The sequence below is a fragment of the Anneissia japonica genome, unplaced genomic scaffold (assembly GCF_011630105.1).
Source record: "Anneissia japonica isolate Jap-2015-1 unplaced genomic scaffold, ASM1163010v1 scaffold288129_len78161_cov153, whole genome shotgun sequence".
In the NCBI taxonomy this organism is placed as follows: domain Eukaryota; kingdom Metazoa; phylum Echinodermata; class Crinoidea; order Comatulida; family Comatulidae; genus Anneissia; species Anneissia japonica.
Genome location: NW_022720649.1, coordinates 21,377 through 32,232, shown reverse-complemented (window position 1 = coordinate 32,232; position 10,856 = coordinate 21,377). Strand labels below are relative to the sequence as shown.

At 35.0% G+C, this 10,856-nt stretch overlaps 1 protein-coding gene across 1 annotated transcript in view; it reads left to right on the top strand.

Annotated features, from left to right (window-relative positions):
- The window catches only part of LOC117111390 (vesicle-fusing ATPase-like), a 40,983-nt gene extending 30,193 nt beyond the window's left edge, over window positions 1–10,790 (top strand). Inside the window, exons 5-7 of the mRNA XM_033254301.1 lie at window positions 2,524–2,588; window positions 9,995–10,102; window positions 10,445–10,790. Coding sequence (XP_033110192.1) covers window positions 2,524–2,588; window positions 9,995–10,102; window positions 10,445–10,457 — 186 coding nt within the window. The 3' untranslated portion in view covers window positions 10,458–10,790. The remainder of the gene's footprint in view (window positions 1–2,523; window positions 2,589–9,994; window positions 10,103–10,444) is intronic.
- Window positions 10,791–10,856: the final 66 nt, after the last annotated feature.

Genomic DNA, 10,856 nt, shown 5'->3' with positions numbered 1-10,856 from the left:
GAGATGTGCGTCCTTTTGTTAAATTACCTTGCTTATATGCTGCTGAATTTCCATTATATTTTCAAATTGCACGTGAAATTTCCCACTGTAGTTGTTATATAATTGTTGGTATACACGGCCTTTTTAGTGGACTTGAAACGTCCTGTTCAATGCAGCAGAGAATAATAATAATATGTCGGTCTTAGATGTACAATGTTTGCATTAATGTGAAAAAATGTTTTTATAACTACAGTAATAAAAAAAATCATTATATTTTCCCCCTCTTCAGTTTATATGCACCAAACCAGGAGTGGTCCACAGATCCCTTAAAAAAGAGGGGTAGAAAAGTACATAAAAAAGCACAGTACTCTAAACCAGTTTATTTTCGATTAAAATTCCATGTACATTCCTCTCCGTGTCTATGGCCAACACCACCCCCAGTTCAGCGCTGCACATCACATTCCCCAGAATATTCTCTGGATCACCCTGTGCACAAGGCTGGGAGACGCATGGCGGCTATATCTCCATGTTCATGATACATGTCCCAACTAGCTGCGATACGTGGACTGGATAGCTCATAACTGAATCTAATAAAGTTAAACAGCATATCATAGATCGTCATACGAACGGAAGAGGATGAAAAACATTCCTGTCAAATTTGAAAGGGTGAAAATAAATATAAAACAAAGAAAGTAGATAAAACTGTACTTTATTTCTGTATAAACATATAGGCGAACAATCCATCGCCTGCATTTGACATCTTATGACCTACTTCTGTCCTTGCTCCGCAGTACATTCGTATTGGCGGCGTACAAAGACTTTGAGATTGACCTTTTGGCTGGCAGCCAGTTTTGTCATAGTTACTTACGACGAACATGAGTGAATTATGTTATGCAACTGTTTTAGAAACCAGTTTATAATGCCCATAGTGAAAAAAACAAAATGTGCGAGAATTATTTCGTAGACGTAACTACTGTAGGCCTATGTACTGATTAGCGGAATTCACGAGGCAGTAAAAAAGGGTACACGAAGCTAAATAAAATTATCACCATCTCTTATGGGGAGTCATTGTTATTATCACAGACTGTCTGTGTTATTATCAACGTAACTAGACTTAAGCCTACTAAGTATGCTGTTAGCTGGGTGCGCGCTAGCGGAGTACGGTACGAACGATTGTTTTATCTGTCTATAGAAAAATGGAACATTCCAAGAAATAATCCCAACGCGTTGCCGACGATCGGTGATTACAGAAATAATCACTGCGCGTGGTCCACGGGTATACGCGTCGACTTATTTTGAGAGGCTCGAATTGCGACAATTTCGGGTACCCTTTAAGCAAGACATTCGTGTAATGGATAGTGTAGCGAATGTCCTTTACAAACCTATTGCCCTCCTTCCCTGCTTTAACATCTGTGTGCCTTCTCTTCATAACATTTCCTGTAACTGTAGCCTATGCAGAACGTTCGTTCTCCAAACTGAAATTGATATAATCATACCTTGAATCAACGATTTGTCAACAGAGGCTCGATGAATTAGCTGTAATCTCAATTGAACATGAAGAGGGGCAATTGTTGGATATTGACAGTTTAATTGACAGTTTCGCGATGAAAAATGCACGAAGAGAAGGTCTGTTAAAGCCCCATTCCCGGCAAAATTTCACTAAAAACAGATATTTTTGGAAAAGATGCAATATGCATTACTTTAAGCACAGTGATTACTGAGTCTACAATGATTATTAACATACATGCATGTTGTCAAAAGAGTTGAATGAATTAAAGGCTTATAATAGGAAGTCACAGTGTAATCTATCCTATTGTGAAGCTGATAAAAACAGGCCCACCCAACATTGTCCACCACACTGCCCAACCTACTTTATCAATGATATATTCCATTTTGGGTGGTTTTCGTCCTGGGTGGTTAATGTCCAACATTCGAAAAAACAGCGTTAAACTCGTGCTTGTCATTCACAAATAACCCAGCAATACATTGTTTATTCCAGTAAGCTACAGCAGTCTTTCTGCACATACAAAACAACACACTTTTGCTTCGTAGGTTCGCTTTGTATGAGTGGATTGCAAACTTGACTTATTAGGAAGTGTTTTTACCATATTAGGTAATTCAGGGCGGGCTCTAATTATTTTTAATCTTATCAAGCAACTGGAGGCGCTAATCAAAAACAAAAACCTGGAAGAAGGTGACTGAACCACCACTGAGGAACTTCACGTCGCGAGGTAGAAACAAAATGTTGGAAACGCATGCGAAATTTCACTCTAAATGTATACACACACATGCATATACACACACACACACACGCACGCACGCACACACGCACAATGTGATTGCAAGAGTTCCTATTGCATTGCATGCATAGGAACTAAAAATGTTTAAAATATACCAGAAAAATCAGTTAAGATAACAAATTTGAGGTACTCATTACAACATTAAACTACAAAAGGGAAATTTACAAAATTTATATATAGTTAACATTCCATATAAATTAGAATACTGTTATTCATATTGTTTTGTGCAAATTTATTTCTGCAGCATCTAACTGGATGTTTCAAAGAGGAGGAAATTGCACAGATTGCAGCCAAAATACAGAATAAAAAGTAGGTATATTTTTTAAAGATATTAGGTCAATCATTTTCATATGTAAAATTACAGTTTAGTATTACCATGGAGGTTCTATTGAGATCACTCAAAAAGCATGCAGCACTATGCAAGTGAGCCAAGAGCAAAGCTGCCACAGCTTGTGAGAAAGGTTGCGCAGGCTAGTTTACCAAAAAACTGAAGATGGCAAAATGGAGAGCACCTTTTTTTCAATGCGCACTAATAGTCAGTCACTATGGCTGCGCAATCGTTTTCACCATGAAGCTAATACATTTATCTTTCATGATACACCAAACATAATTAATATTTTTACAAAAAAAAACGTTTCAAATTTAATGAAACATGAGCTTTAAAGTAGGGTATTTTTCAACCTCGATAATTATAATTCTAACAGATATTAAGGAATGACCACTTGTAGTGTGAACGAGTGTGGACTATTAAAATTTTCAATCCAAAATTTTCAGTTTTAAACTGCCTTAGCTTTATAGATGAACGAATCGATCTTTAAACAAAATTATAAATAAACACAGAAGTAGTTGAAACAGAAATATTTTGTGGAATCTGTTCCTGAAATATAGTCCATGGCTAGCAGGGGGGTCACCGTGCACCCCTTCCCCCATGGTTAAACTTCCTTAATAATTTTTTTCCCACGGTCATATAGAATGACATGAACAATTTTGGGATGCATTGCATGTACTGAGTCATTTTATGATGGTTGTTGGTGATTTATAGTAAATGAAAATTTTGGGGAGTGGGGTAACTTTTGTGTTCATAACTTTGTTTCTGTAAACAAATTACATGCATTTGGCACAAACATGTAGCTCAATCATTGGTACCTCAATCACATCAATTTTGAAACTTCGGAATCCGAAGATTACTGAAATCGCAAGGGCGTCGATCCATGGTTGAAAGTGGGGAGGACGAAATGAAAAATAAAGCCTTGGGCGTACGGCCCAAGCCTTGGTTGGAGAAGCCCCCGAAAGCTCTGCCGCCTATAGCCTTCTAATTGATTTTAAGCAATGCAATTAACATTTATTTTTATACAAAATTTTCAAAATATCCAGTGGCGGGTCCTGTAATTTGAAATAGAGCTGGGCCCATAGAGGGACTTTTAGAGATGGAGAGTGTAGACCACCTCAGCTCCACCATGGTTGGGGCTGAGGTAAGCAAATTTATGAATATGGCACCTGATCATAAAAAGTTTTTAAAATTATCCTTTTGTCATAATTACGCCCGCTCATATATTTCGTGCAAACTAACATTCATAAAAATAATGACTATTATCTACTGATTATCTTGTGACGTATTCAAAATTCGAACCATGAAAAACAAATAAGGTAAACTTAAAACAGTCATTAATTAATTAAGTCTTTTTGCATGTACAGTACTTTTAAAATCAATCAAGAGGTTTTTGCTTTTCTCCTCTTTTTGAATTTCACTTTTGCGTAAGTAATATTGCGACTAAACTATTGTGAGTGGAATTAATGCCGTCTAATTTAACGATCAAACAGGACTAGGGAGATAGGGAGCACACAAAACATTAGTTAGCATTTTGATTTCACAAACATAAAGGTGATTTACTTAATTTATCACTATCAGCTCCAGGAAAGCAAAAAAGAGGGGGGACAGGAAGGAACTTGCACAGCTTGGGAGAGTGAATCACCTCAGCCCCCATGGTTGGGGCTGAGGAAAGAAAATTTACAACTCCAAATTGCCGGAAATGGCACTCTTAGACCTAAATTCTAATTATAATTTTCCTTTGTTTTTTTCCATTTTTTAAAAATAATTTTGAAAAATTTGGGGTTGACTCGGTCCCACTTGAACCCGCTACTGATTATTATGAGGTCATTGCGAGATTGCATCAACGTAACACTGGAGTTTGTAAACTTTTGGTATCACTAAGTCGAAATAGATAGACATGTCCGTGTCAAAGGCTGTATAATTATTATTTAATAATGGCTATATAAAATTTAATTTACTAACTATAGTTTTTTTAAATTAGGAAAAACAGCAATCCTATGTATGTAGATAATATTTAACGTACGTATATACTAGTATTTAATATTATCTATGTATGTAGATAATATTAAACACTAGTATATACGTACAGGTCATAATAATATACAAAAGGAATAAATCGTTTATATTAGAAATTGTGCACTTTTGAGTTTGTAAAAATATTTGGCCTAATAACTATACACGTTTCCAATTTTAACAACGTTCAGTACATTGTTTTCACAATAAATTTAGACTCTGATAACCGCTGCACCCATAAAATCGATCTAGTGGTTTTTGAGATGGTTACGAAATGTATAAACAGTTGCGTTTTTACTGGGTTTTGGTCCGCAAAATATGTACCATACTTGGAAAAGTGAACAGACAAAATTCATGAGTCATGCGTAATTGTTATTCTTTGCATTCGCTTTTAAAAGTGGGGTTTTAATTATAAGATTGGTGAAAAGTGGGTGGGGGAAAATCGATGTGTCCCCCTACTTTGAAAAGTGGGGGGTGGGGGGACGTGTTCCCCTGTCCCCACCGATCGACGCTCATGATTAGAGGTCCAAAAAAAATTGAAATTGTAAGTAGATATTATCATTATTTATTATTGTATACACAGTAATATGGAATAAGAAAATTGATGGCCAGATGAAAAACACAGGGATATATTATATCACATCGCATGTGATAGCCATAGTGATTTATAGTAAACCGAAATGTGCTAATAACTTGTGTTTTCGTGAATAAATTTGCATGATGTTGATATTAACATATAACTTATTAGCTGCATAATCTTTTAAATTTCGAAATGTGAAAATACCATAATACCGTTCATCAGTAGAGGTCAAAAGGTTATTGACCTTTCTTACCAAAATGCAAATTGAAGTATAAAGTACCACAAACATTCATTTCAAATTCACGAATATTAATATACATTGATGAAATTGTACTGTAATTACTGATTTTTTGCATCAATATCCGGTTTTAATGGGTCAGTAAATCATTTGAAACAATTTAAGATGTGATCTAATCAAAATATTTTAATGGTATTGTATTTGAAATTGTTAATAAATCTGTTCCAGTCATCAATCCAAGGCGTAAGCTACCTCCTTGGTTCGACAAGGACCTCCGTACACTGTTAAGAATTAAAGAACTACTCTTCAAATTAAAAAGAACCACCCATCACAAATTAACTATAACAAATTTTCAGTTGCTAAGAAAGATTTTAAAAAGACTAGCGAACATAAATACCGGTACTATGAATATGTAAAGAAACTTGGCAATGATATGTCTTCTAATCCCAAAAGATTTTGGGGGTAGATTAAAACTACTTTACTGCAACAAGGTCAAAGCTCCTATGATCAACAATAATGATAAAAAAGTTATTTTACATAGATAAGGCCAACCTTTTTATCAATATTTCAGTTCTGTTTTTAATAACGAACACATTCACACATATCCCAATTTTCCCAATTACCCTATCGATAACTTAACATATTTTAACATAGACATTAAAGACATTGAAAAATTATTACGCAATATTGATACTAAGAAATTTTGTGGCATTAATGAAATTAGCAATAGTGTCCTTAAAGCTTCCTCCTTACCCCTTTCAAAACCACTCTATATAATTTTTAACCGGGCACTACGAAGGTTCTTTCCCTCTATGCTGGAAAAAGGCTAATGTATGTCCTGTTTATAAAGGGGGTAGAAAAAATAATGTTTCAAATTATCATCCCATTTCAAATTCCTATTACCGACCATATCAAAAATATTTGAACGTCTGATTCACAATTCCATTTCAAACCATGTTTCACCTGTTCTTTCTAAGGCCCAACACGGTTTTACCCCCAACCGTTCCTGTTCTACGAATATCACAACTCTTTTAAGTACAGCATACAAAGCCATTGAATGCCACTCTCAGTGTGAATTAATATATACCGATTTTGCTAAAGCGTTCGACAAGGTTAATCACGAACTACTTATTTAAAAATCTACAAAATTTTGTATATCTGGTAATTTGTTAAAACTTCTTGGCAGTTATCTTAGTGAACGTGAGCAACGTGTTACTTTGGAAGGAGCTTTTTCTACCTGGCTCCCCATTAAATCTGGAATTCCCCAAGGAACTATCTTAGGCCCTTTGCTTTTTAACCTATTTATAAAGGATCTCCTGTTAAATCTAAACTAACAATGCTTATTTGCCGATGACTTGAAGCTCATTCGACAAATCAACACCCTTGAAGATTCCCATCAGTTACAGAAAGATCTTGATGCTTTCTGTAAGTGGTGTGAAACTTGTGTTATGGTCATTAGTGAAAAAAAACTTAAAATTCTAAACATTAGCATTAAAAAAACTAATATTATATTCTCATACAGTATAAACAACCATGCACTTGATAATGTTGAATTCCATCTAGTTAGGTGTTGTTCTTGATAATAAATTGAATTTCAATCGCCATATCGTAGTAAAGGTAATAGAATGTTGGGCCTCGTTAAGCGGAACTGCTGGAAATTAAGGAATCCTAAAACGTTGATTGGTCTTTATACGTCTTTCGTTAGGCCTCAATTAGAAAATGGTACTATAATGTTTAATGGATTATGTAAAAGTCTAAAAAATTAAAAATTATGCAACATAAATTCCTGAAATTTTTTTGTTAATCGTGTAATGTTAGTCGTAATACTATTAAGTTATTCAGCTTAAGTCAGCGAAGGAATTATTTGGATTGTATAAATTTCTTTTTAAATGTATGAAGGGATTATTTGGTCCTTACCTCCTTTCTTTATTTGGTTTAAAAGTCAGGCCTCCGTCAATTTCTTCCATATTTCATTTTCTCGAACCAATATTTTTAAAAACGGATTTACCTAGAATTTTAAACTAATTTATTCAGTTAGACTCGCTCATTGATATGTTCTTTAATAGTTTGAATATTTTTAAGTACAAAATTAATTCTGTAAGTGGCGGGCTCCCCGCTGTTGAATGTAAATTAAAATTTTAAAAAAAATATGAGTAAATTCAAGATGGCCACCGTATATAAAGCCATATAATCAGTCATTGTATACCATACTCCCGCGAATAAGCGCCTTCTCAATAATATCACTAGATTTTCTTTCCAGCTAGTGAATAATCCAATCAATCCTGGGAATGTGGTTGTTGGCATGATTTGAGCTGCAGAGTTGAATCACATTCTTCTTAGGTCATTATCAAAATGAGGATATTTCTCTTGGACAGATGAGAGCTCCGATCCCTGGATTTCCAACTTTCCTCTTCTTACATATTTGTAAGGCCTAGTCATACTCCTCTTTTTCTTTTTCTGACAATTTGCACCTTTAGCACATTCTCATCTGAGTTTTTAAGAAAACCTGCAATGATCCTGCCATCCTGTTATCTCAAACAGCCAATGGCCAACAAGCTAACCACTACCCACCACCATTAATTGCATCTGCTCTGCTGTTATGTAAATATTCGCAGTATTCTTGTCATGAGCCATGTTCTCTGGACGATTATCTTTACCACCACACCACAATTCGTAATGTCCTTATATAATCTTTTTTCATTCAAAAAGTGCCTCTTGAAGTTAATAAGTTCCCATAATAACCCCTCGATTTTCATCTATTTCCACAAGCGCCCCCTCAATTTCCACTCTGGTTTCATAAGCGCCCTGTTTGAATGAATAAACCCCTCAAAGTGCAAAAAATATTTTCAGAGCCCGGGCACTTATTTCGCACCAGTACACTACTAATTTAGCAAATTCAATGCTATGTTTAGCATTTCATTTTAGATTTTTTTTATTAAAAAAAGGTACCCTGATCTTAGATCCTATTGGTTTCAATTAGGCTAATAAAAAATGGTAATTTTTATCTAACAAATATGCTTCATATTTATCTTTGCTTAAAGCAACGAATCGTAACTGAACTTTACAGTAATCTTTGATGTGGTAATCTCTGCTTGCAAGAGACCCACAGAGGGAGCGACTGACAACCGCACATCCATTCCTGGTGTATGGTACGTACTTGTCTTCAAGCATCTTCATCTCGCCAGTATGGTAGTGCAATATTTGCCAAAGCAAGTTCTGTGATTGAAGGTTTGTGTGTCTATATAGTTGACAACATGAAAATTCTGACAGTAGAGCTGAGCAGCGTGTAGCGTAGTAATAACATCTATGTATAAACCACCAGCAGTTGATTTCATGTTTCCACACTGTGTCCCACAAGTACCTGGTAAGCCACAGGTCATTATTGGCGACTTTAACAGCATAGTATCAAATGGGGCTACAAATAATATCAGAGATGGAGAATCAGTAGAGGAATAGATGTAATCTAAATAGTTTAGTCCTATTCTTGACCCCAAGCTACCGTCATCATTCTACATGCCTCATTGGAGATCTGGCAAAAACCCAGATTTGGCCATCATTACCAGCAACGTCACAGAACTTTTCCAGCCAAGCAAAACTAACCTGTGGTTTGAGTAATGCAGCTGTTAGACCAACAAATGTTCCCTTTAAGAGCCGATTTAATTACCGGAAAGTAGATTGGCAGGGTTTTTCTGAGGAGTTGAATAAAAACATAAAGTGTACAGCACCAATTACGCCCATTTTGAAGAACAGGTGAAGAAGATTGCTAGAGAAAACATTTTCTGTGCCACAGAAAGCTCAAAATTACATGGAAAATATGTCACCATGTTTAAAGAAGATCATTTTTCTTACTTAACAACGCAAATAAAGTAGATAAAGTTATGGAAAGCATAGTACAGAAGCGTACATGGCAAGCCCTGATGAATGAACTAATACTGTAAGACCAGAAACTTTCGCGAATTGATAATTTCGGCAAAAGCCCTAAACTTTATCCATGACAGAAAGGCGGGGAACACATTCGTCTGTTACTGAGTGATCTCCTTCCCAATAATATCTCCATGATAACCTGAAATGGGTTTCCCATCCAGCTTGAGCAGATTATTGATACCCATGATATATAATTGTGGAAGCAGTTTGGCACAGTGACAAGTCCTTGGACTTGTTTGAGGTTTAGTGCCTTGTATTTTTAGTTAACAGTTCAATGTCTCAACCCACTTCATTAATCTGTTAATTATCTGTTTCTAGACAAATACTTTTTTCACTCAGTATTATTTTGTACCTCCAAGGGTTTGGGATAGATTAATAATTAAGATCCTGCATCTTTCTTGTTTGTTGTTTGCTTGCAGCAGTAAGGTAGGCCGTCCCAATTTTCTGGAAACTTGTGTGAATTGCAGGGACTTGGAAGTAACTACATACCTTGCTTTGCATTTTTAGTATGTTTATGCTTATTCCACAATACCCGCAATTTCTACTTTATGATAATAAAAAAAATTATTTGTAATCACAGTTTTCTAAGTTTCTTTTGCTTGTAATATTATTTTTTTTTCTATTTCCAGGGTTTGGGTGGGTATCAAGCGCCTTGTAGCATTAGTTGAAATGGCACGGCAAACAAGTTTTCCAAATCGAGTTGCTAAGTTTTTAGTGCTCATGGAGGAAGAAGGAGGGTGAGTCGTTATTCGTACTTTTTAAATTTATTTCGAATTGTTTAGGTGAATACCAAAAAAATATTTTAATACAGGTATAAAAGATATGGGTTAGTTTTGCAGCATAAACAAAGCAAAACAAATAATTGATTAGTCACATGCCAATCTTGTAACCAGTGTATGTTTTTTTTATTTTGGCCTACAAAAATGGTAACATTTGTATTTCCTCGTCCAAAGTAAGCCTGCTGATTTGCCGGGGCCTACAGGAGGTTAGGCTCTGTGTTGCTGCCACACATTAGAGTACCAATTATCAATCAAAATGCTGCTATTAAAACCTAATCTTGGTTTGTTTTTTTTTAATAGGCTTCAACCATAAGTTCAGTGTTGCCGCTGCCAGAATGACTTCATGAATTCAACTAGATATTATTATAAATTATCACTGCTGAATATATATGAAACATGAAGAGTGGTACAGATTGTGTTCTGAAAGTCTACTTGTTATTCAGTTTCCTGTTTATTTTTAACTATATATTTGTAACATTCGTTGAGAACTACAGTATGCTACACGATGTACCATAATAATAATAATAATAACTTTATTTATCCACGGATACTCATTTCAATCTTTTTACAACTGATATTATAAAAGAAAGGGAAAACAAACATGGAAAAAATAAAAACCTACCTACCATCATGTCCTTTATTCGAACACTGTATTTATCTTTCTTTGATGATTTATAATATATATATATATATATATATATCTGTCTCTTAT